Source organism: Chiloscyllium plagiosum, unplaced genomic scaffold (genome assembly GCF_037043375.1).
Source record: "Chiloscyllium plagiosum isolate Xiang-an unplaced genomic scaffold, Cpla_swu_hap1 HiC_scaffold_35, whole genome shotgun sequence".
Taxonomy (NCBI): domain Eukaryota; kingdom Metazoa; phylum Chordata; class Chondrichthyes; order Orectolobiformes; family Hemiscylliidae; genus Chiloscyllium; species Chiloscyllium plagiosum.
In genome coordinates this window covers 14694183-14721783 of record NW_028270173.1, presented here as the reverse complement: position 1 = coordinate 14721783, position 27601 = coordinate 14694183, and the positions used below count along the sequence as shown (strand labels likewise).

At 43.6% G+C, this 27601-nt stretch overlaps 1 protein-coding gene across 1 annotated transcript; it reads left to right on the top strand.

Annotated features, from left to right (window-relative positions):
• Positions 1-1390: 1390 nt before the first annotated feature.
• On the top strand, positions 1391-23570 carry LOC122541547 (butyrophilin subfamily 1 member A1-like). Its single transcript, XM_087979294.1, has 12 exons — positions 1391-1528; positions 4402-4491; positions 6535-6879; positions 9397-9675; positions 11191-11310; positions 11988-12014; positions 13841-13867; positions 14737-14757; positions 15648-15668; positions 17815-17841; positions 18388-18414; positions 20834-23570. Exons 2-12 carry the CDS (start codon positions 4422-4424, stop codon positions 21370-21372), a joined length of 1503 nt encoding a protein of 500 aa, XP_087835420.1. The 5' UTR covers positions 1391-1528; positions 4402-4421; the 3' UTR covers positions 21373-23570.
• The last annotated feature ends 4031 nt before the right edge of the window (positions 23571-27601 follow it).

Here is a 27601-nt window from a genome sequence, read left to right as displayed (position 1 = left end):
GTTGCCTGTCCCAAAATCCACCTTGGAAGATGGTCACCCGAATGTATGTGGTTGTTCTCTAGGGTAATTGGGGATTGGCAATAAATGCTGGCCAAGCCAGCAACACCCACATTCTAGGGCCAATTAAACAAAATAAGAACATGAGAGCTAACTGTAAATCACTCACTCCAAAAGACCAATCATTATCAGTCTTCCTACAACACACTGATATTTTCTAGAAGCCCATTCTTAATGGCCCACTCGTCTCAGATAATTTGTAAGAGGGTTTCACTTATAAGCCCATTCTTATAAATTCACTCATATTAGATAATTCCTGTGGATACCACATGTTTTTGGGGATCAATGCAGACTGATAACAACAGCATGAGCTAAAGTCACCACAAAGTACATTTAAAAGTCACCTGGATGAGTATATAAGTAGGAAGACTTTACAGGGATATGGGCCAAGAGCTGGCAAATTGGACTAGATTAGTTTAGAATATCTGGTCGGCATGGATGAGTTGGACCAAAGGGTCTGTTTCCATGGTGTACATCTCTATGACTTTCTTTCTTAACCTTGTTAAAAATCGCACAATGCCAGCTTTATTTGGAAGCACTAGCTTTAAGATCGCTGCTCTGTCGTCAGGCATGGTGATTCTCAGGTTAAACCACCAGCAGTTGTATCTCTCTCTGTCTCTCTAATGAGACAGTAAGACTGTGGTGACTTCATCATTACTTCTATAATGTCACTCACTTAAAGCCACTTCTATAAGCTCATTCCTAGAAGATGACCTACAATACCATCCTATAAGGTCACCCTTTATTACACACATTGCTTTAAGGTCATTCTGAAGATACAGGCACAGTTCTAAGGTACAACGTTAAAAATCACACAACACTAGATTACAGCCCATATTATAGTATACAATGACACTCCATAACCACCTGATGAAGCGATGCTCCAAAAGCTAGAGCTTCCAAATAAACCTGTTGGACAATAACCTGGTGTTGTGTGATTTTTAACTTTGTACACCCCAGTCTAACACCGCCTCTCCAACATCTATAAGGTGACTGACTCCTACAAGACCACTCTTGTATAGCCACTGCAACATGTCACTGCAACATCATGCTTCATGGTGACTCTCAAATGACTTTCCTATACTTGACCATTCCAATGAGCCCTATCTAATAACGTAACTCCCATAAAGACACCGCGCTAATTCTTATTGGATTGCAGAGGAAAGGATCATTCTCTCCGCATAAGCTCAAATCTGACGTTCAAAACTCAAGAGTTTTACATTCACACCTTCCTCTTTCACTCTGGATCCAGTCCCACATCAGGTCTACTCCCGAAACATTCCCTCTAAAGTGCCATCTGCTGTTGGGCGGAGAGAACAGCAGTGAGAGTTGGCCGATGCGGAAGATGAAAGCGAAACTTGCATTCAATTCGGGCGTTGTTATGAACTTTACCCAAAGGCTTACAATCGGCGGAACACAGTTTTTAATTTAAAAAAGGAGTAAAGATGTTTTAGTCAGAAAAGCAATCGGGGTAAGTTTGAAACAGTTTTTTGAAGATGTTAAATGCTAGAGATTTTGTAAAAACGATCGGTGGGTTCACACGGCAGTGTCGGGTTTGTGTACCATTCGGTGTCTTTAATTCAGGTTTTTTTTAATTCGACGTCCCCACAATGTTAAGGGCTGGTGTGGTCCTTGGGTGGCTCATGTCTGGTTCAGGGTGGTATTGCGAACCTTATTCTTGGTGAAACTGGACGGAAATGTGTCAGTTTTCCAAGTGGACACATTCTAACCTCGGAGTTACCTGTTCCCTGTTTCGCACCCAAGGTTACAGCCAGCAATGTCATTTCCCACTCTTTGCTGATCATATCTCGTCGACTGGTGAGAACAATTGCACCCTGGTGAGTCCTACTCCTCGCTCATCTTCCCATTCCACCCTCAAACCTGTACTCGGCTAAAACTCTTCCACCTCTGTCCCGACTGACATCTCTGCCAGTCTCCTAACGCTTCTGTGCCTCTCCAATCCTGCTCTCTTGTACCCAGAACCCAGAAATTCCTAACTTGCCATCCCCAAACTCTCAACTCTGCGGAGTACACTCGATAGGCCGAATGGTCTATTTCTGCTCCTATGTCTTATGGTGTCAGATGTTCCCTAAAACTTAACTTATTGATTCGATTCCTGACAGCATGAAGACAGGCTGTTGGCCCAACAAGTCCACACTGACTCTCCGAAGAGTAACCCACCAAGACCCATTCCCCAACATTTACGCCTGATTAACGCACCTAACAGTGTGTGCAATTTAACATGGCCAGTTCACCTAACTTACACATCTTTGGATCGTGGGAGGAATCAAATTGCCCGAGGTAGTGATTGAACCCGGGTTCCTGATGCTCTGAGGCAGTAGTGCTAACCACTGAACCACAGTGCCCAGTGGCTCAATGTTTGAAGAGAGAGGTGGTTTCTTTTTTTTTTGCATCCGTTTATAGGATCGTTGTTTTTCTGCCCCATCTATAATTGGAGGTTAACTAAAAATGCTAAAGATAATATAAAACTTACTTTTTTAAAAAATATATATATAGTTGTGCAAAGGCAGGTTTGGTCAGAGTATACAAAAACAGACTCAAAAGGTAAATAGCAAGTTCTTTTTGAGGAGGCTGTATGTGCTGTGGATAAAGACAACTGGTGGATGGAGGGCCTGTGTTTAGATATCCAGAAATAATTTCATGAGATGCCACATCAAATGTTATTGTGGAAAGTAAAAGCACATGAATATTGGCAATGATTTAAATAAAGCTAGCTAACAGAAAGCAGGAAGTAGGTATGAATGGGTTTTTTGGGGTTGGTTAAATGTACCAAGTGGTGTCCCACAGGGTGTGCTGGAACTGAAACTTTTTACAACTAAAATAAACGACGTAAATGAAGGATGGAGTATATAGTGCCAAATTTGCTGACAACATGAGAATAAGTCAGAAAGTAAGCTGTGTAGAGGACACAGGTTACAAAAAAAAGTTGAGTATGCAAACGTGTTAAATGGTGTAGAATATGGGAGAATATGAAATTGTCAATTTTTGCTGAAAGAGATTTTTTTTTAAAAATGCTGTTTAAATGGTGAGACAGTGCAGAGCTGTGAGATGCAGAGGGATCTGTCAATCTTCATGGATGAATCACTAACATTTACTAAGCAGCTACAAGTAATTAGGAAAGCTAATAGAATGTTATCATGTTATTGTGAGGGGAACTGAATACCAAGTTTGGGAGATTATACTTAAGTTTTACAAGATCCTGATGAGGCTGCAATGGAGTACTCTGCACAATATTTGTTCAGGAAGGATGTAAATGCATTGGAGGCAATTCAGAGGAGGTTTGCTGGACTAATACCTGGAATGGTATGTAATTTAATGAGGAGAGGTTGGACACAAACTTGTCTCCATTGGAGTTTAAATAAAGAGTTGAAACTTAAAAAAAAAATTGAGGGCTGTTGGACAGGGTAAATGTGAGAGGATGTTTCCTGTTATCGATTAATCTAGCTCCCTCTAAGTGCAATCTGATTCTGTCCCTGAGAATTGCTGAAAGCAACAACTAAAATCTGAGGACTGGATGGTGTAAGCATGAAGTCCCCTTACAGAAAGGAGTGAATAGAGTGTCTGATTTCCAATTGTCACAGAAACAAGATGCTCTCCAGCATTCCTTTGACAGCACCTTCCAATATGTGACTTCTCCCATCTAGAATGTCAAGACCAGCAGATGGAACTCCTCCATCTGCAAGTTTCCATCAAAACCATTCACCATCCTGATTTGTCATTCCTGATAGTGTCACTGAGACAAAGTCCTACTTCTTTCTTCCTTCCTCACAGCACTGTGCACGTACTGCAAGGACTACAGTGCTTCAAGGTTGCAGCTCACGTCCACCATCTCAAGAGCAAGAGAGGATGGTCAGTAAACCTAGCCAGTGATGGTAATATATCATCAAGTGTTTAAAAATGCTTGCATTCTAAGAGTGTGCAAACAGTCACTAATCAATCTGAAACATGACCAGAAATTGCTGGATAAGCTCAGTGAGTCTGGCAGTATCTTTGGAGAGAAATCAGTTAGTGTTTCAGGTCAAGTGACTCTTCCTCAGATTTATGATCTGGATTTCATGAGGAACCTCTTTTATCCAGTGAGAATGTGGAACTTGCTCCTTCAGCTTGTAGTTAATGTGAATAATATACATTTAAAATGAATGCGGTTAAATGCATGAGGGAGAAATGAATAAGAGAGAAAACAGAATAGGAGGAGGTTTTTGTGCAGCACAGACTTAGTGGGTTGAATGGCATGTCTCTGTGCTGTGTAGTTTTTTAATAAGTCTCTGAATTGGAGAAATGGGAATGTCATTTTAGCCCCTAACGAAGTTGGTTGTATTTCAGGGTTCAGAGATTTGCTGAGAATGTTCGGATGGATAGGGCCCCAGGCCCTGCTCCTGTTTTTCCTCCTCTGGATTTCCTCAACGCTGGCAGGTGAGAGACCTCACGGCTGAACTACCTCAACAACTCACTTCCTGATGATAGGTGCTGGAGGATTGTGATGGGGGAATTGAGTTAAATTGAGTAGGTCTATGTCAATTATGGAAGCACAGCCACATGGCCTGACAGCAGCTGCCCGGCAGAGAGCCAGCACTGAGTCAGTGGGCTGAACAACCACCTTTTTGTGCCATTAGGAATCTGTGTAACTTTCTAACCAATGTTTGTTCCCGTGATCAACTTGTCGAGGTCTTGCAGCTTACGTCAATGTGCGTTGTTGAAAGTTAAAACCATCTTTTTCTCTTCCATCTGTTCCTTTGTTGATAATGTTCATCCCAAACTCACCCTCACCCCACCTCTTTCTCAAGAGCCCTGCAAATTCATTGCTTTGCATTTTTGTAATTTGTACAATCATCTCTTTATCCTAATCCCCTTGACTCTTGTAGTGAATCTACTTCCACAACGAGAGGTCTTTCAGTCTTATGATAAATTGTTGATATTGCTGGCTAGGCCTGCACTGATTGTACCTTTAACATATTAAAGAATCCCATAGTGCTTTGGGGTATTATAAATTGCAGAATGTCACCAGGCTCCGTAGGGAGATTAAATCAGATGACCAAAAGCTTGATTGCAGAGGTAAATACAAAGGTGTGTCTTAACAGAGGAAAGTGAGGTAGCCCAAGCAAAGATTTTTTTTAAAGAATTCCACAGCTTGGGGACTGAGGTAGTGGAGAGCATGGGCACTGATGGTGGAATGATTCTAACTGGGAATTCACAGGAAGTCAGATGAATGCAGAGATCTTTGGAGGATTGTAGGAACTGAAAGATGTGGTGGAATTTGAACACACAAATGGGAGTTTTGAGATTGATGTGTCACTGAAACAGGAGTCACTCACTGTGGGTCATTGAACACTATGGGGTGACAGAAGAGCAGAAAGTGCGTGAGGGTCAGACGCAGGCAGCGTGAGGGTCCGATGCAGGCACCAGAACTTCAGATAGCCACCATTTTACAGAAGAGACCAGCCAAATGTGTCAAAGTAATTGAGTTGAAAAGCTAATGGAAGAAGGTTTCAGCAGTGGACAGGCTGATTTGAGGGTGAAATTGAACAGTGTTACAAAGGTAAGAATTGCTGAACCTAGCAAAGATATTAATGTGCTGCCAGAAGCTCAACTCCTGGGTTCAACTTTATACACAGGTTAGAAATAGGCCGGCTTAATCATTGAGTGTCACTAAGGAGAGAGCTGGAGCTGGTAATAGTGCATTACAGGTATCAACAACCCATTGTCCTTGCATTTAAAGAAAATTCTTTTCATGTTCCAAGAATGAGAGGTTGAAACTTATAATTAGTGACGGACAGCCAAGATGTCGGTAAGATGTTTACCCAAGTCGAGGAGTTGAGAACCATGTGGCACTGTTTTGTTTTTAAATGCATTTTGGGACTGAAATGAGAATTTTGTTTTAACTTGGTGGCGAATCTCTGGAGTTCTCTACCATGGAAGGCTGTGGGAGCTCAGTCTTTGGATACCTTTAAGGTTGAGATTGATAAATTGCTGATTACTAATGGTGTAAAGGGTGGGATGGTAATTCGATCAGCCATTGTATTAAATGGTAGAGCAGATTCGATGGGCTGAATGGCTTAATCCTATTCTTATATTGCCAACTGCTCTCTGACTGACTTGTCAATTCTCTTCAACCTGGGGCAGTTGTGAGTTCAAGTCTCACTCTGCTAGTGCATACAGTTTTTCCTTATTGACTTTCTCAAAGCACTTGTTTCTATCATATCTCCCCTTTGCCTTCTTTACCGTACAGAGCTAGATCCCAACCACTCCAGTCTCTCTGCTGAAATGAAGACCATCATCCCTTACTAATGTGGCAAATCTCTCTTGAATGTCACATTTGTAAATCAATATCGTGTACTTTATTTCTTGAAAATCCCTTGACTCCTGAAGAAGCTGCTTTATTCCGTCCACTGATTGCTGTTCCTCCTAACTCCTCCATCTCTTCTCTCAGCATTCACTGAAACATCCTTCCTTTCCCAGAGGACTTCCAACTCTCCTGCTCCCAGCGTCCAGTTGTGGCTGAGGTTGGTGACACAGTTGTATTGGAATGTCAGCTGGCCCCTTCATTGCCCCTCAAGGGTTTGGAAATCCGCTGGACCAAAGGCAAAGAGCTGGTGCATCTCTACAGATTCGAGCAGGATGAGATCACTGAGCAGTCTGCTGACTACAAGGACAGGACCCAACTGTTTGCCAGTGAATTCCAGAGCGGCAATGTTTCCCTGAAACTCAAGCAAGTCGTGTTGCCGGACAGTGGGATATACAAGTGTTTTGTGGAATCGGAAGCCCGTGGATTCAAAGATGCAAATATCATCCTGAATGTGGCAAGTAAGTACTTTCCTGGCATTTGTTTCGAATCCAGTGATCAATGCAGGTTGGCACATTGAATTTTCAAATCCGAAACAAAGAAGGAAAATTTACTGGAAAGTCTCACTAGCAATAGCCGAGTGTGAAACTGAATTAATGTTTTGAGTTCAATGACTCTTCAGAAACTCCAGCCTCCAGTCGGAGCAAGCAGCCTCAACTCAAGGTACAAGCCTTATGTCCATGTGCCCAAAGAGACTGGGGTGGAAGCTGAAAATCTCCCAGTGTTTGGCCAACTGAGCCAATCTGACAGGGGAGAGTGGCTCAGTGGTTAGCACTGCTACCTCACAGCACAAGAGACCTGAGTTCGATCTCACCTCGGGCAACTGTCTGTATGGAAATTGCACATTCTCCCTGTATTTGCATGGGTTTCCTGTGGGTGCTCCAGTTTATCCCACTGTCAGAACATGTGCAGCTTAGATGGATTGGCCATACTAGACTGCCTGTAGTGTCCAGGAATGTGCAGGCTAGATGGATTAGCCATGCGAAATGCTGGGATTGGGCAGAGTGGGTTGGTTGGGCTGTGGAATTTTAACAGGACAGGCCAGGGCCAACACAGGAAGGATATTCCCGATAACCAGGGAGTCCAGAACCAGCGGTCACAGTCTAAAGGCATGAAGTAAGCTTTTTAGGACTGAGATCGAGATAAATTTCTTCACCCTAAGAGTGGTGAGCCTGTGGAATGCTCTACCATGGAAAACGGTTGAGGCCAAAACATTGTGTGTTTTCGAGCAGGAGTTAGATCTTGTTCTTCAGGCTACAGGGACCTAAGGATATGGGAGAGAAAAGCAGGAACAGGGAACTGAGATGGATAATTAGCCATGATCATATAGAATCATTGAATAGGCTCAAAGGGTCACATGATGTACTCCTGCCCCTATTTTCAGAGTTTTGAATGTTTTACAGGGAGTGGGCATCACCGGTTGGGCAAGCCATCCCCAGAAGAAGGTGGTTGGTGAGTTGCCTTCCTGAACCACTCTGGGCCTTCAGATGTAGGGAAACCCACATTAAAGTCGGGGTTGGGGGAGGGGATTGGGGGGGAGGGGGAGGAGAGGGTGGGCGCGGAAGCTTCAGAAATTTGACCCAGTGACAGTCAAGATGTGGTGATATATTTCCAAGTCAGGATGGTATATCTTGGAGGGGAGCTTGCAGATAGTGTTGTTCCCATTCATCTGCTGCCCCTGTCCTTCCAGGATTTAGAGGCCAGGGGTTTGGACGGTGCTGTTGGAAGAGCCTTGAATTACACAGTGCATTCTTGGAGATGATATGTACTGCTGCTGCTGTGCATCAGTGAAGGAGGAAGTGCTTGTTGAAGAGGCTGGATGGGGTGTCAAGTAATTGGGCTGCTTTGGCTTGGATGCTATTGAGCATTGCAGGAGGCTGTGTTCATCTAAGTGAAGGGTAATCCATTATTCTTGGTTTCTTTCAGCTTCCAACCTCCCTCCCCCCACCCTGGTGTCTTTGGGTACGTGAACATAAGGCTTGTATCTGAAGTTGAGGCTGCATGCCCCACCTGCTTCCAACTGGAAGCTGAAGTCGCCGAACAATCATTGAACTCAAAATATTAACTTGGTTTCACACTCCACGATTGCTACTGAGTCTTTCCAGTATTAATCTGTTACTGTTTCGGATATGAAAGTTCAACGTACCAGCCTGTACTGATTGCTGGAGAGGCAAATTTAAAAGGATAATGAGCTTCTGAGAGAACAAATTACTCTTCTCTGCTGTAAATAGGAGGCTGCTTTGTTGTAAACTGTACCCAGGTTCTGGATTCCCCTATTAACGGGATGAGCTGGGTCTGGGACTACCCATTCAGCATCTGTTCATGTCAAGCCACCTCAAATCCAGTGTTTCGATGATATCACTGCTTGCCCCTGCTTCACTGTTATTCATATTTGGATCCTCTGAAGGAATACAGGGAGGTTTTATTCTGCATTTTAACTCTTTCTTGTCCCTGTCCTAGAAGTGTTTGATGGGCGCAGTGTCAGTAGAACTTTGAGGTTTGAAAAGTAGGGAAGTCGTTACATCTCCCCCCACCCCAAACCGCACTGTATTCACCCGTGCTGTCCCTGTCCTGGGAGTATTTGATAGAGACGGTGTTGACGGGATGTTCTTTTGCATTTAAAAGTTGAGATCGCCACTAATTTTTTTCTCAATTGCAAGGAATAACAGACCCAGCCAACTCAACCTCTCCTTGCAAACTAGTATCTCATTTTGGGAATCAGCTCAGTGCACCTTTCCCCGACCTATGCAAGTATATCCACTTTCATGCATGGAACCAAAACTGAACACCATACGCTGGTCTCACTAATACCCTGCACCATTGTGACAAATCACCGGATGGGATCTGAACCCATGAAATTCTGACTCAAAGAGGGAGGGTGCCACCTATACTAAGGTGGGGCTGACTCTTTCTGAGATCCTCTATCCTGTAGCCTCATTTTTTTGTTTGAAAAGAACTGAGTCTAATTGCTTTGGCAGGTTTTGGAGAATGGCCTACAATCAATTTGAACAAGTACACGGGGAGCGGAATCCAGCTGCAGTGCAAGTCCGCGAACTGGTTTCCCTCACCCATAGTGCAGTGGAGCAACGAGAAAGGTGATATCCTGATGCAGCAGGAACAGCCAGGAACAGAGGAGAACAGCTTAGTCACCGTGAAGAACAACATTGATGTGACCAGTGATTCTGGGAACACCTTTAGCTGTCTGCTACAAAGCGACATACTGAACAAGACAGTCAGTGTAACGTTCTATGTCCCAGGTAAGTGAGCTTTGTCTCTCTGTATGTCTGCTTGTATGACCATGTACACTATCATTGGCATCACCTCCAGCCAACATCCCATTGCAATGTGCTAATCTACAAAACATTTGCTGTCCTTAAAACAAACGAGTGGGATAACGAAACTTTTGTTTTTTTTCTAATCACTGTGAACTTCGATTTTATTTATTATTGTTACACATGCTGAAATACAGTGAAAATTATTATTTTACAAGCTAACCAGGCAAATCCTACCTTACATAAGTACATCAGGGTAATAAAACAGAATATGGAATATTGTATTCCAGCAATAGAGAAGGTGCATAGAAAGATCAACTCTAATGTGAGAGATTTGTTCGTAAGTCTGATAACAGCAGGGAAGAAGGCGTTCTTGGATCTGTTGGTGCATGTTTTCAAAATTCTGTGTCTTCTGCCTGATGGAACTCAGTATAACAGGGCAGGAATTGGTCTTAGGTGTTGGCTGCTTTGCCAAGGCAGCTGGAAGTATAGATTGAGTCACCATAGAATCTCTACAGTGCGGAAACAGGCCATTTGACCCAACAAGTCCATGTCGACCCTCCGAAGAGTATCCCAACTAAACCCAATTCCCTTCTCTATCACACTACATTTCCCATAATTAATGAATCTAACCTCCACATCCCTGAATTTTATGAGCAATTTAACATGGGCAATTCACCTAACCTGCACATCTTTAGACTGTGGGAGGAAACTGGAGCCTCCAGAGGAAGCCCACACGGACACTGAGAGAATGTGCAAACACCACACAGACAATTGCCCGAGGCTGAAATCAAACGTGAGGCTAGCCACTGAGCCACCCGTAATTAATTGGAAGGAAGACTGGTTTTCATGATGGAAAGCTCTGCATTTTCACCTGTGTATAACTTCTTCATTTCTTCCATGTCCTGTCTGCGCCTCCACAATCCTTCCTGACAATATGCTTCTCCAGTGACTCATCGCCATTGACTGCCCTTTGACCCACTCTGACCTTCCTCCAATCTCAGTGACCTGTGTGCTGTAAACCTTTCCACCTTCTCTAACCCTTAGCTCTCCTCTGATTCTAGTCTGTTGTGCATCTCCCGATTTTCATCCTGCTCCCTCCTGTGAAAGTGCCTTCATCTGCTTGTACCCTGAAATTCCCTCTCTAAGTATCACTAGCCCTCTGCCTCACATTCCTTTATTTTAAATTTAAGCTGTTTCTCAATACCTTTTTGTCAGAACAAGCTTTTGGTCATCAGACCTATAATCTCTTTACATTTCTTGGTGGTTGATCATCTCTGCTCTGAAAAATTTACTTCAAAACAAGTGCTTTGTAAACGCAGGAACCCCAACTATGGGTCAGGAACAGACACTCAGGGCCATTAGTTGTTCCAGCAAACCCCTTTACTCAATGGTGATGGGGTTGGCGGGTAGGATAAAAGATGAGGGCAGGATTAGAGCATCTGACTTATTGTTGGTTAAATGTATTTGCAATAATTTCATTCCGCTTTCTTTCTCCAGATGAATTTTATCCCGTGACATCTACTTGGCTTTACATGTTTCTCTTGATTTTCTTTGGCATCTTTGCGGTCATCGCTGGCCTCTTTATTTTCTTCAGGAAACAACGGAACTACATCCGAGGTAGGAAATTATACATTGTGACCATGGGTACCTAATCGGCAATTATTTTTGATTTTGAATGGGGTTATGTTGTTGTTATGTACCTTCTCCGCCCAACCCAAACCCCATTGTGAATGGTGAGGATAGCGGATGCTAAGGAACACCACCACTTGCACATCCCCCTCCAAGCTACTTACCACCCTGACTCAGAAAGATTCGCCATTCCTTCGTTGTCACTGGGTCAAAATCTGGGACCTCCCTCTTGAACAGCACTGTGGGAGTTCCCAGACCCCAAGGACTGCAGTGGCTCAACAGGATAACACAACACAACCTCGTTGTGGGCAATAATGCTGCAGCAAGGCCTATCGCTTGTGAAAGAAAATGAAAGGGAAGGACCGGTTAAGTTTGAAGACAGAGAGAGCTTTAATAATCTCCTTCTGTTTACTGCTTTGTGATCTTCTGTAGGCCATGCCTTTTAACCCATACATACACTTTTCCCAAACCTCCTCACCCCCAAATAACTCCCTGTTATTTCCCCCACCTACAAATCAGCCCCCACCTCTTTGTACAGCCTGAGGTGTTTGAAGGGGAGACTGGGACAATGTGTCAACGATATGTTGATGTTGAATATCTATCACCTGATTGATAATCCACACTCACCAATATTGATGACTCTCTCTCTCTCTCCTCTCTTCCAGAACTAACCGCACGGCCATCAGTAAACGGTGAGAAGGAAACAAAGACTTACACTTTATATTGCTGTTAACAATCTTGGGGAGCCAGGCTATGTCACTCTCTTAGCTCCCACCCCTCATACTCACCACCAACCCCCAAACTGACCCGCCCACTGGGATTTGAGTGGGACAGTGGGTCAGACACTGTCATTCTCTCTCTTCACCCACACCCTCGCAGGATTGGGTGGGACAATGGGTCAGAAACTGTCCTTTTTCCCCACCTTGCGTGGAACAGTGGATCAGATACTGTCCTTTCCCCTCCGGCCTCTGGGACTGGATGGGACAGTGGGCCACACGTTGTCCTTTCACCCCGGCCTCTGAGACTGGATGGTACAGTGGGTCACAGACTGTCCTTTCCTCTCCCTTGCCTTAGGGGCTGGATGACAGTGGGTCAGATGCTGATGCACACACGCATGTGCACATATGCCACTACCTGGCTGGGACAGTGGGACACAGAATCACAGACCTTGTAACAGTGCAGGAGGGGCCATTTGGCACATTGTGATTGCTGTCCAAAGGAGCAGGTGCCTTATTGCCATTCTCCTACCTTCTCCCTGTAACCCTGCACATTATCCCTCTTCAGAGAAGTGTCTGATTTCCCCTCTAAGCCTCAATTAAACCTGCCTTCTCGGTTATCTCAGTGCATTCCAAACCTTAACCACTCACTGGATAAAAATGGTGTTCCTTCATGTCACTTCTGCAGCTTTGACAAATTATTTTAACTCTGCTCCCTCTTAATCTTGCCCCTTGAAATTAGAGTCACAGGTCGAGAGGATAGTGAAGGTGTTTGGTATGTTTACTTTTATTGGTCAGACTATTAAGTAGAGGAGTTGGGAGGTCATGTTACAGCAGTACAGGACATTGCTTAGGCCACTTTTGGAATACCACATGCAATTCTGGTCTCCCTTCTGTTGGAAGGGTGTTGTGAAACTTGAAAGGGCTCAGAAAAGATTTACAACGATGCTGCCAGGGTTGGAGGATTTGAGCTACATGGAGAGACTGAATTAGGCTGGGGCTGTTTTCCCTGGAACTTCAGAGGCTGAGGTGTGACATTGCAGAGGTTTATAAAATCAGGAGGAGCATGTATAAGGTAAATAAACAAGGTCTTTTCCCTGGGGTGGGGGAGTCCAGAACTAGAGGGCATAGGTTTAGGGTAAGAGGGGAAAACTTTAACAGGGATCTAAGGAGCAACTTTTTCACGCAGAGGATGATGCATGTATGGAATGAGCTGCCAGAGGAAGTGGTGGAGGCTGGTACAATTACAACATTTAAAAGGCATCTGGATGAGTATATGAACAGGAAGGGTTGAGAAGGATATGGGCCAAGTGCTGGCAAATGGGACTAGATTAATTTAGGATATCTGGCCGGCATTGACGAGTTGGACCAAACGGTCTGTTTTCATGCTGTACATCTCGATGACTCTAAGAACACTTGGGATCACTCTTCTGAACCTGTTCTGCAGTTTTTTGCAATGCCTTCATATCCTTCCTAAAGTGTGGTGCTCAGAGCTAGGTCCTGGACTGCAGCTGAGGCTGGCCTTATTTCTGTGCTAAGTTCAACACCACCTCCTTGCTATTGTGCCCAGTCTCAGTCAGACGCTGGGGTTTCAACCTGGAGTTATATCTTGATGTTGGGGCAGAGCTAGACGGAGCTCGTCAGTGGGACTAACAAATGTTAGACCTGGGAAGGATGTTCAACAGGAGCCAGTCCGGAAAATGTTGCATTGTCGAAATCAGAGGCACTTGAATGAGGATCAGTGGGCTTTGCTTTTATCGAATCTGTTTCTTTTAGTGACTTGTGCTGTTTTTGTATTTTAGAGTATAATACGAAGAAATCCGAAAATGGTAAGCAAACATTCCTGAATGTTCTGAAAGCATTGCTGTCGATTTCCTGGCCTTGTAATAAGTGAGACAGATGATAGAGAACAGAACAGTCCTGGGGGCACTGGACAGAGGGGAGTTGGTCAATTTTAATGTAACTCTCCCAGGAGAAATCTAATTGTGCCAGAATCAGGGCAGTGTTGTACTTTTTTAAGTATTATTTTTAAACCATCTTTGCCACACTGCACATTTACTCAATTAAAACTCCTGCTGCTGTCTTTTTCTGTTGAAAATGGTTGGAAATGCACAGAAGGAGGGTGACAGGTCTGAAGGAGGGTCACTGGACCTGAAACGTTAATTCTGCTTTCTCTCCAAAAACACTGCCAGACCTGCTATCTTTCTCCAGCAATTCCTGTTTATATTTCGGCATCCGTGGTGCTCTGCTATATTTTCAGGTTAGGCCATCTGGGGTCTGAGTGATGTGAAACATAGCCAATCAAGTGCTGATCAAAGTAGCGATGTGCAATGGGACTGGGGGAGAGCTTGAAATTGTGTTGTTGGAAAAGCGCAGCAGGTCAGGCAGCATCCAGGGAACAGGAGAATCGACGTTTCGGGCATAAGCCCTTCTTCAGGAGAGCTGGGGGAGAGCTTGCCCAGTCACATCAGGAAAGGGTGATGGGTGAAGTAGTTCCAGGCTGGTAACTGTATGGGAGGTGTCTCCTGGAGTGAGCGTGTGGATTGGAATGGCTGTCTCCTCTTCTGTCGGATCCTTCTCCTGGGATCCCTGGGTTTAAATCCTCAGGAAGTTCCTGAAACACATTTAAAAATGCATGATTCAAATCAGAGAAGTAATTTCTGCTTTTTAAAAAAATGTTATGTCCTTTTTTTTGCAGAGGAACTCACAAACCAAATGGGTAAGACCTCCTGCAAAAGGATTATAAATAAGCATGGAAGAGAGGGTTTGTCATTCTTTATTGTGCTTGATATGATGGATGGATAATTCCCCCAATCTCCCTCAATAGTGGGCAGATCGGAATTTGTTCTGAACATGCGGTCAAGCTTGTTTCAGCAGAGGACACTGGTATCGGCAATATTCACTCCCTTCACTCCATATCCCTGTGGTCTCTGTGCTTCTGACTTTGGCAAGCAACCATGTTCCTATTCCTGGGATCACAGCAGCACCTAGGTATTAGCTGTGACTCGAGTGTGGCATTCTGAATCCAAAAGGTTCTAGTCCAACTCTGCTACATGGGGGAAAAATCGAGACCGACTCTCAAGATGCAGTACTGAGGCAGTGCTACACTGTCACTGTCACCTTTACCTTGAGATGTTAAATTGAGGCCTGTCGGTGGATGTAAAAGATCCCAAGGATCGGGCTATTTGGGAGAACAGCTGGAGAGTTCTCCCTGTGTCCTGCTAAATGTTGATTGAAACTGCGACTGAAACATGTTTCCTCCAGCAATGTCTGCACCTCAAAAAGTACGCCATTAGCTGTGAAAAGTCTGGATATCAATGTTGTTGAGTTTCCACGTGCCTGCTCTTCCTCTGCACCTTGTCGACAATATCAGCTGCCCGGCCCTGAATGATCATCATGTGATCTTTGTGTGCTGTGTCCTACTGCACCTGTAGGTGGTGAAACCACAATAAATCTGGCACTACTCTGATATTACAGGAAAAAATGTTTTTGCCCCGTGGTTGTTCGTTTGAGTGTGTTCGGTTAGTGCATTGGGTAAAGGGAGGTGTGGAAGGGATATCTGTGACCCTGACACTATGAGTAATTTTGTTGCTTTTACTTTCTGTCCAGATACTCACTGGAATGAGCTAGGTAAGAGACTACCATGAGGTAGTGCGTTTCGGGTGAGAATTTGAAAGACCCTGTCTCCACCACCACCCCCCCCCACCCCCCTCAGGGATGTATGATATTCCATGGCCATTATGCTAAAGAAGAACAAGATGGTTCGATCCTGGCCAATGTTTATTCCTCAACCACCATTGATTTTTAAAACTGATTTGTTACCAGTTGGCAGGCAGAGGCCTAGGAGTCTTATCACTGACTGTTTGGTTATCCAGAGACCCAGGTAATCCTCTGGGAACTCAAGTTCAAATCCTGCCATGGCAGCAGGGACGTTATTGGCTGGAGGGTGTGGTTACAATGTGACTGGATTAATAAGAGCCTTCTGTTATAACTTCAAAAGGAGAAGATTACATTCTGTCTCTGCACCTTGATCCCATTGTACCTGTTCTCTAACCTCACAGCATCTGAACGTACAATAATACAACATACAGGAGCAGGATTAGATCCTTTGGCACTCAAATTGGTTCTGTCATTCAGTACAATCAGGGCTGTTCCTCGGCTTCATTTCCACTTTCCTTACCACTTCAAATTCTCTCATCAGCCTGCTAGAGGAGATTGACTGACTCATTGATAAAACAATTCTTTAATGACTGCAGAGAGCTGTGATCCCTTGATATCAAGGTCTCCCCTATTTTATTTGTGATCTAGTTGGTCAACTGAGTCTGTAATTTTTGGGGGGTGGGGGGGGGGGGTGCGCTTGGTTGCATGTACATCAAGAGAGGGTATGCACACCACAGCATATGTATGGAAGGGGAAACAATGTGGCAGTTGCTAATGGTAATGTCACTTTAAGCCAGAGCCTCAATCTAAAACTGAGGACTGAGGGTTCAAATCCCACCATTGCATATGGTCAAATTTTCAATTCAAATTTAAAAATCTAGCCTAACAATGCCTGTTAATTCTTGTAAAAACCCATCTGCTTCACAAATTTCCTTTAGGGAAGGAAATTAACCATCCTTAGCTGATCCAGTCTACACGTGTCTCAGCACAGTTAAATGATTGACTCTGGGCAGTTATGAGGGGGTGTGACTGGATCGAGGTTCTCTATGCAAAAGCTCAATTGGGTAGAAGTGGAGACTGTATTTCCACTTGTGGCTGAGACCAGAACCAAGGGCCATAAGTGTGAGAAAGTCACTAATAAATCCACTCGGGAACTCAAGAGAAGTGTCTTCACCCAGAAAATGGTATACTCACTAGCATCACTGCATTTGAGGGGAAGCCAAATAAACTTAAAAGCGGAAGGGAAAAGACAGTTTGATGAAATAGGTTGGGAGGTGACTTATGTGGAGCACTGAATATCAGGATTGATGGCTCATTTCTAAGCTGCACACATTCTGTCCAATTTGGAATGATTCCTGACTCTCTCTCAATGGACACCAAACCCACAAAAACAAACCTGACTTTTCACTGTAATGAACAGAAACTGAAGCAGGGAGTTTAAGCAGATCAGAAGTAAAGGGAAACAGTTCCGGAATAAAGCAAATTGCACATTTGACCAATGCAGACCACTCAGTTTTCCTGGTTCCTGCTGGTCTTTATGCACCACACAAACTGCTCACATTGCAGCCTGTCCCCCTGTTTCCCTGTCCCTTATGTGGACATCAAGCCTCCCTATCAATGGATTACAAATTCCTGTCTCAACCTTGCCATGTGACAGCAATTCTGAACATGTGACTGCTCTCTGGGCAAAGGAATTTCTCCACAACTCTTCACTTGAATAATTTGTGACTGTTCCTTAGTCGCCTCCCCTTCCCTGTCTGGGTTCTGGCCTTCCAGCTCATTCTATCAATCATGGAGGTTTTCATGTCCTCTCAAATGCCAAATTAATTTTAAATTCCTCCACCAAGTCATGTGTTTTCAGAGTTCCTATTCTTTTTGATCTGTTCTGCCAAGAGGTGAAAGGACCAGGATCAATGATTAAGGAATGTGACTGGGGAGTGGAGATTTCCTGTCATGTTTCTATGACTGGTTAAAGTCAATTGTCCTGTGGATCCCTGATTATATAATCAAGGTTTTCTCAGATTTGTGCTCAATGGTAAAAACCTATTTAACATAAATCTGCATGATTACTAGCAGTATAAAGCTTTTCACTGACTAATGTCCTTTTCCTTTTCAGGTAAAATTCGCCCTCTCCCTAAACTAGGTAAGACATGGAGTGACTTTTCATCATCATTTAGGATGTGGGTGTTGGTGGTTGGTACAGAATTTATTGCCCATCACTGATTGCCATTGAGAAGATAATAGAGAGCTGTAGTCCTGTAGGATTTCAAGACATCCTAGAGAGCTGATAGGGAGGGAGTTTTAGGATTTAGCCCCAGTGACACAGAAACGATGGTGATTACATTTCCAAGTCAGGATGGTATGTGAGTTGGAGGGGAATTTACAGGAGCTGGTATTCCCATGTACCTGTTGCCCTTGGCCTTTTGGATGGAAGTGGTCTCTGGTTTAGAAAAAGATCATGTTGGTGGCGTTGGATTCTTACCTCTGTGTTCACTGTGGCTAAATATAGAGCTCCCTGATGCCACAACTAAACTGTCTGATTCCTTGCTTCAGCCTTTTAGGTATTTAGTCAGCTCTCTTAGACTTGTAAGCAGGCTATCTTTTAGACAGCTTTCTGAAAACTGAATGAACGTACAGTGAATTATTTGAACGTACAGTGATTTAATCTCAATCTGCTTGTCCATTTCAGCTGTTCAGAGAATGACTAATGCTGCAGGTAAGAATTGTGGCTCTTTAGCAACTCCGTGGTGTTTGGGGAGGTGTGAGAGTGGGGACTGCAATGAGGGAATGGGGTGGGCAGGAGCGAATTGTTCATGTGGTGGAGAGGAAGTTATTTCATTTATGTGTGAGTGTGGAGGTGAAGGTGTCAATGGGAGTGAATTGTGCAATTGTGTGTAATTTGTATCTTCATTTTTAGAATCACTGATCGCAGGAGGAGGCCTTTTGGCCCATTGCATTTGTGCTTGCCTTTTGAAAGAGCTATTCAGCTGTTCCTCAGCTTTTGGGGAAGTAGCAAAGCAACAACGTTTCCTTTCAAGTATTTATCCAGTTCCGTTGCTTGTTGTTTAAGAATCATACTCATATCCCCCTTTTAACTAATTATCAGCGATCTGTGCCCTCGGATTACTGACCCTCCTGCCACTGACAACTGAGAAAATGAAGAGGATCTCTTCAAATTCCTGAATGGATCCATCAAATCTCCTCTTCACAGAATTAGTTAGGGGATTATATAACACTGGAGTTGCTCTCTCTTTTAATTTGTTACTTAGCTGTTGTTACTCTCATTAGGGGCATATTGCATTAATTATCCATTAGTCCCCATTGTAAAAGTTTATTTATTCACAGAGAATTTGTTGGCACAGAAAGAGGCCACTCAGCCCAACGAAGTTCAAGGTGGGTCCTTTGGCTCCTCCTCACCTCACTCCATCAGTTTTGCTTCTAATCCTTTCTCCCTTCTCTGTCTATCCAACTTCCCCTTAAATCATAGAATCCATGGAATAATAGAACTCCTACAGTGTGGAAACAGGCCATTCAGCCCTACAAGTCCATACTAAGCCTCCGAAGAGTAAGCCACCCAGACCCATTCCCCTACTACTCTACACTTACCCCAAACCAACAAATCCCTGAACTCTATGAGGAATTTTAGCATGGCCAATTCACCTAACCTGCACATCATTGGATTGTGGGAGGAAACTCACACAGATGCAGGCAGAATGTGCAAATTCCACACAGACAATCGTCTGAGACTGGAATCGAACCCAGGTCCCTGGCACTGTAAGGTAGCAGTGCTAACCACTGAGCCACCGTACCATTCTATGCCATTCACCTCAACCACTCCTTCTGATAGAATGGGGAACATGCTAAGGAGAGAAGTTTCTCCTGAATTCCCCATTTAAACTGTCTTATATTTAGAGACCCTGCTTCTTCTCCCCCATCAGGGAAGGTAAATGCTGCCCTTATCCAGTCTGGCCAACATCCGACTCCAGACTTTCTGCTGTGGCTGACCTGCTAGACAAATGAGGGATGGCCTCGCCAGTAATACAAATGTCCTGTGATTGAAATTAAAAAGAATTAAAAGCCTCAGCCTTTCCTGATGGTTAGGATCTGCTGTGTCCTGTGTGTGTGTAATGTTTGACTGGAACGTCTTCTCTGATGCCCTGACTTGTGTTGTGAGGCTCAGCTTTTGAAACCTAAACGTAAATAGAAATTTCTGGTGAAACTCAGTAGATTTGGCAGCATTTGTGGGAAGAGAGCAGAATTAACATGTTGAGTTAATGGGGATTCAACAGCCTAGTGGTATTATTACTAGACTATTAATCTAGAAATTCAGCTCATGTCCTAGAGACCTGGGTTCAAGTCCTGCCACAGCAGGTATGGGATTTGAATTCAATTTTTTTAAAAATGTCTGGAATAAAGTTTCCAGATGAAGGGCTTATGCCCAAAACGTCAATTCTCCTGCTCCTCAGATGCTTCCTGACCTGCTGTGCTTTTCCAGTACCACACTCTCTCAATTCTTATCTCCAGCATCTGCAGTCCTCACTTTCTCCTGGAATAAAGAATCTACCAATAACCATGAAATTATTGTCAGTTGTCATCGGGTTCAGTAATGTTCTTCAGGAATAGAAATCTCACCTGGTCTGGCCTACACCAATGTGGTTGACTGTTAACTAATGCTGACCCTAGCCAGTGATACCCACATCCTGTGAACAAATTTTTTTTAAAAAGCCTGGTGACTCTTCATCAGAACCATTAGCAGCGAGGAGAATGTGGTATTAATATTGAAACTGGGAGGAGTGTGGGTCGGTGAGGGGAGAGGTGAGTTGATAGATAGATCCCAAGAAGAGTGAGAGAGACATGAAAGGAGTGGGCTAACAAGGAGATTAAGGATAGCAGTTCAGGACAAAAGAAAAACTGAATAAATGTGAATAAGAGCAAAGAGTGGGAGAGAATGAGTGATTATGCTAAATGCAACTCATATCATTAACAATACCTGGTGTGGGGTCAGTGAAAAACATGGAGGATGGAATCAAGCTGAAAGTGAACATTGAGGCTGCAGGGACCCCAAGTGGAAAATGCAAAGGTTTTTTTGAGCTTGCTCTGAACCTGTCGCTTTCCCTTCCATATGTTTGTGGTAGATTGCATCGTCCTGGACAGTGACACTGCGAATTCAAGACTCCTGATATCCTCTGATCTGACCACCGTGAGCTGCACTGCAGGAGCCAAGATTCCCGCTGACAGCAGTAGGAGGTTCCAGTCCAGGTTAGCCGTGCTGGGAAAGACGGGATTCGCCAGCGGCAGGCACTACTGGCTGGTGAAAGTGGAGAGTCGTTCTGCCTGGGACCTGGGAGTAGCCAGGGAGTCGGTAACCAGGGAGGAAAAGCTACCTTTGAGCCCTGAAAATGGATACTGGACTATTGGGCACGATGGGGAGAGATACTGGGCCAACTTCACCAACCCTTTGGAAATCATGTGCAGAGAGAAACTCCAGATAATTGGAATATATGTCAACTATGATGCTGGACAGGTTTTGTTCTGTGATGGCGCTACCCACTTACACCTCCATAGTTTCACCTGCAGCTTCGAGGGGCTTATTTTCCCCTTCCTCAATCTCTCAGAGTCTGGGAAATGTTCCATTTTACAATCAACTCCCCTATTGCCCAATTCAAATCACTGAGTGGATCAAGTTTCTCCCAATTGGACCATTGGTTGTGATGTCATTGGTTAATGTGTTGTGGAGTGGCAATGCCACCCCCATAAAGTCACATGACCCATATGGATGCTGTCTTACTCCTGGTGATTTTCCCATAGAATTGGGAATCAATGGTCCTCTTGGATTTGCCATTATTAATCACTTTGGGCTGGAGGAAATGGGGAGAAATGGGCAGACTGTATTAGGAGAATAGAAACAGAATTAGATTGTTCACTCTAGTACGGGAATGTACATTTCCTGTCTCTCCCTTATTTGCTCCTTGAATTGGCCACAAATTTGGAGAAATTCTGAACATCTCTATTTTTGCCAATGTTTACCAAATATATTTTTTTCAATATCTATGCTCTGATACCTTCACAACTCTGCTTACCTACACAAACATTTACTTCGTTCCCAATATTATGATTTTTGACAATCACACCACTACAATTTCTCATGGCTTTAGTGTAGCCCAGACTTGGTAAATATTTAGCCTCTAATCAATATTTTCTAACTCGCACATACTCTCTCCGTTCTCGGAATATGATTCTTTGGAGCAGGTTGAGACTTCAAACCTGTTCTGATGTTTGATGGGACCATCAGTGATCTGGTTACCCTCTGAGCCCCACGTCTTCTGTCTATCCCATAACCTTTCACTCCTTTGTCTATCAAAACCTATCCACCTTTTTCACTGAATGAAGTAAAATACCCAGCTCAAGCTACCCCTGGGAATTCCATACTCTAATGGGACTCAGACAAAAATAATTGTCTTGGAAAGGGACACCTCTTAAACTCTATTCCTTCATTGGTGTCTCTTCTGCTCACTGTCAGTGAGTGCTATCATCTAGGAGCCCACCAATAATCCAGAGTGCTGATGACAGAAAATGCATCAAGTAAGCCTCTCTCCGCTCTGAAAGCTTCACTGCAGCATTTCCTCTGCCTCTGATTGAAAGCATTGTTCTGATCAGAGAAAAATAAAGTATTTTGTCAGAAAATTTCAATATTGGTGTTTCTAGGAAGGAAAGTGTCAAAACAGTAACATAAGCAACTCGTAATGAGGACATTGTACCTGTTTCATCTGTTGACTGTTTTTTAAAAAATCACTCACGTTTTTCTAAGCTGTTAACTTGGTCTTAATCTTGTACATGACAAGGAATCCTACCTGATGAAAGCAAGTTTATTTATTTTAATGTGGCAAGGTATGACTTTTTGAAAATTATTTTGATCCAGTTAATCAATGATTCTGATTACTTAATGGCCATGACATATCATATTTTGGAATTGTGATTCCTCAACTGTGAAGTGGGATTTCTGATCATTTTGCTGGAGTTGGGCAATGATACAGGCTATAAAGGAATTCTCTGTAGAAATTAAAATTCTGATCTGCAACTTCATATTAAATTTGCTGCTCGATACCAGGCCAACACCAAGTCACTGCTGACTGCCAAATGCAGGCCAGTATCTTTTTGGTAGTGTCCTGTTTCAAATTGAACTCCAAAGGTGGGAACAATTAGCTTCACTACACTGTGGAAACAGGCCTTTCGGCTCAACAAGTCACACCAACCCTCCGAAGAACAACCCACCCAGACCCATTCCCCTACATTTACCCCTGACTAATACACCTAGCACTACAGGCAATTTAGCATGGCCAATTCACCTAACCTGCACATCTTTCTGACTGTGGGAGGAAACTAGAGCACCCGGAGGGAACCCACGCAGACACTGGGAGATATGCAAACTCCACACAGACAGTTGCCCAAGGTGGGAATTGAACCCAGGTCCCTGGCACTGTGAGACAGCAGTGCTAACCACTGTGCCATCGTGCTGCCCATGTTGGGGTTGATCTTCTACTTATTTGTGGAAATGTCACCACTCAGCTGATCCTGACCAGTCGTTCGAACAATTCAATATGTGATCAATGTGGATCAGACATAGTATTTATTGGAGGTTACACACTGACTCAGGTTGGCTTACCAGATTCCTCTCACTGTGTTTCTGGAGTCACCTTTGAATTCAGCCAATGACTCTGTTGTATGTTTTAAATTTTCTAACAGTTTGAATTGTGAAACCATAATGTTTGTTTACATTAAAAAGGACTAATTGAGACTTATTGCTGTGTGGTATCCGCAGCTGAATGCTTATACAAATTAAATGTATTAATTATTAAAGATCCAATAATTACATGTAAAGTCTGGCTTCTTAATTTGTGCTTGGGATGCAGATGTCATGAGCAATGCCAGACTTTGCTGCTCATGAGAAAGTGGTGATGAGCTGCTGCTTTAAGTCACTGTGCTCCTTGGGGGTTGGGGCACCCATTGTGTTGTTGAGCAGTGAGTTCCACGATTTTGACCAGCGACGGTGAAGGAGCGGTGATATGTCAGGATGGTGGGTGACTTGAAGGGGAACTTGCAGGTGCTGGTATTTCCATGTATCTGTTGTCCTCGCCCTTCTAGGTGGTAGAGGTCTTGAGTTTGGTGGGTGCTGTTGAACGAGACTTTGCAAGTGACTGCAATTGTCGATGGTATACACTGCTGCCTTGGCTTCTCCAGTGCAGGGATTCTTGAGCAAGTGCAGTGACTGCAGTTGAAATATCCAAGGATCGCATCTTCCAGAATCTGATGATCCTACAGCTACAGAGGATTCGGGGACAGGAACTGAGTGGCTACCAGCAGGGAGGAAGAGGCAGGGCAGTCATAGGGAAAGAGTATGGTTCTTTCAAACCAGCTGAGTACCAGGTAGAGTTGCAACATTTTGGGGAGAGCAATCCAAAGTGCATCAACAATACACAGGGTTAGATTTCTGCACCATGGAACTCAGCAAAGTGGCAATAGAACACAGGGCATTCTCCCACATGGTATCTTGTCTCTCCGATCCAGGATAAACAATATCGCTGAAAGGTGTAGGATGTTCTGTAAGAGGAAAGGGGAACAGATAGGAATTGTCTTCCTGTTTAGCATGGGCATGGAAACATTTGAGGTCAGGCAGGCAGGGTTACAGGACTTTAAATGAAGCAGAACCTCAAAATACTACTCAGTCCCGTCACCTCACAGACACAGTGACTATAGAGAGGCCAGTAGAAAGTGAGGACTGCAGATGCTGGAGATCAGAATCAAAAGTGTGGCGCTCAAAAAGCACAGCAGGTCAGACACCATTCAATGAGCAAGAGTCAGCACGAGGGTACAAGGTTCTCATATTCTAGCTTTCCCTGGAATAACTAGTAACATTGTATGGATGATTTCAAGCTTATCATAGAATCCCAACAGTGTGAAAGCAGACTATTTAGCCCAACCCTCCAAACAGCATCCCATCTAGACCCACCCCCTACATTTCCCATGGCCAATCCACTTAACTTACACATCTTCAGACTGTTGGAGGAAACCGGAGCACCCACAGAAAATCCATGCAGACATGGGGATAATGTGCAAACTTCACACAGACCGTTGCTTGAGACTGGGATCAAACTTGGGTCCCTGGTGCTGTGAGGCAGCAGTGCTAACCACTCTGCCACTGTGCCGCCCACATTGCTTCATGCTGCTCTTTTTTTTAAGACTAGATTACCCACAGTGTGGAAACAGGCCCTTCGCCCCAACAAGTCCACAATGACCCTCTGAAGAGGATCCGCCCAAACTCATTTTGCTACATTTAACACGACTAATACACCTAACACTATGGGAATTTAGCATAGCCAATTCACCTGACCTGCACATCTTTGGATTGTGGGAGGAAACCCACGTAGACACGGGGAGAATCTGCAAAGTCCAGACAAAAAAAGTTGCCTAAGGCAAGGATCAAACCCAGGTCCATGGTGCTGTGAGGCAACAGTGCTAACCACTGAGCTACCATGCTGCCCACATTGGTTAATACCTCTGCACATTCTGTGTCTAGTTTCCTATGGGATAACCAACATCAGGTAAAATACTCCACTGAAGGCAAAAATTACATCTGAGACATCCTCTAAAAATGTTAACAAGTTTGTCAAATATGGTTTTCTTTCCATAAATCCACATTGACTGCACAATTTTGACATTCATTTCTAAATGTTTAGTTAACACATTTCTTATAATTAGTTTCCACATTTTCCCTACTAATGTCAAACTAATGGGTTTGTGATTCTTCATTCACTCTATTCTTTTCTTCTTAAATAGTGCAATTACATTTGCTTCCTTCCAGTTAGCAGGAACCTTTCCAGAAACCTTTCCAGCATTCGGAAAGCTAACCACTAATGCACCCATTATCTTTCTATTCCCACTTCAACACCCGAAGAAAAATATCACATTGTTCAGAAGATTTATCAGCCCTCAATCCAGCTAACTTTTGAAATCTACGATGTGGAAAGAGGGCATTTGGACATTGAGTCTGCATCAACCCTCCAAAGGGCATCCCAGATAACCCCACCCCATACTCTATCCACATAACTCTACATTTACTATGGCCATCTACCAAACCTGTATATCTTTGGAGCATGAGAGGAAACTAGAGCATACGGCAGAAACCATGCAGATAGAGTGCATACTCCATACAAACAGTCACCCAAGGCTGGAATCGAAACCAGTTCCCTGTGAGAGGCAGCAGTACTAACCATTCAGCCACCATGGTCCTCAAGACCAAACCTCTTTAACATTAATTTATTTTTGCTCCTCAGTTCCATGCATTCTTGGTCACTTAATATTTCTGGCAGACTTTCTGTATTTTTTTAAGTGAAGAAAGATGCAAAGTAACTAATTATTCTCGGAATAAGAGTTATATTATGCTCAATGTGAAATCTGTTTTGCTTTCTTTCCACAGATATTCCAAAATTATTCAGTTTCTTCAGCCTTTTCTATTTTTGTTTCAGATTTCTAGCATCCAAAGTATTTTGCTTTAACTTGCTTGGTTTCTCTGCATTTTTTTACTCTCCATTGCACAGTCTCCTGACCCCAACTCTTATGTGTCCACATTAGTCCTTGTTCATCTTTTCCTTTTGACATATTAGATCTAAGAACAAAGAAAATGTACAGCCCAGGAACAGGCCTTTCGGCCCTCCAAGCCTGAGCTGATCCAAATGCACTGTCTGAATCTGTTGGTCAATTCCTAAGCATCTGTATCCCCCTGCTCCCCACCTACTCATGCATTTACCCAGACACACCTTAAAAGAATCTACCATGCCCACCTCCACTAACTCTGCTGGCAACACGTTCCAAACACCCATAACCCTCTGTGTGAAGTACTTGCGCATGTATCCCCCTTAAACTTTCCACCTCTCACTTTGAAAGATGTTTTCAAGCTTCGGCTTTACATTGGGTTGCCTTCATATTATCTTTTCAGTTGAATTATTAGTTTAGTGGTCCTCCTTTGCTGGGTCCAAACCCTTTTCCAAATCTCTGGCTATCAGTCTTTCTGGCATTCTTGTAAGCTACTTCTGTAAGGGCTCTTGTGTTGCAGCCTCCCTGTCTCTGACCCAAGAGTTTGGGTTTCAAACCTGAATTACTCAGCAGGTGAGTTATAACATCTCTGAACAGGTTAATTTGGAAAATGTCTACAAGCCACTGGTTGTCTCTTGGGATTGATTCAACTTTCCCTTTGGGCATTTGTGCCTTAGAAGAATGTACATCTGTGGTAAGTCTTGAAGTAGTTTTTTTAAAATTACAAGCATTGCTGGTTTCAAACAAATCTTTGTGTCTTTTCTCAATCAGCCACAGCTAACTTCATGTTTCCATATCATTCAATTTTCAGTTTGAGCTGACTCACATTCAAAGCTCATATAATATTTTATGGTTACACACCCTTTTACCCTTCATATAATATTTTATGGTTACACATCCTTTTAAAGCAAGGTTATCAATGAACCCTTTCTCATTATATAACATTAAATCCAAAATAAGCCAATCCCTAGTTAGTTCCTCAACATATTCTTTCAGAAACCCACCTTGTACAAACAACAAACACAGTTTTCAAAATGAGGTTACCCATTGTTATCGAGATCACATATGTCTCTAATTTCCTGATGATAACGTTCTCAAAATTAGTACAATTTGATGTTCTATAAAGAACTCCCACCAATGTTTCCTTTGTCTGGCTGCTTCTTAGCTCCAGGGAGAAAGTGAGGATTGCAGATGCTGGAGATCAGAGCTGAAAATGTGTTGCTAGAAAAGCGCAGCAGGTCAGGCAGCATCCAAGGAACAGGAGGGCTTATGCCCGAAACGTCAATTCTCCTGTTCCTTGGATGCTGCCTGAC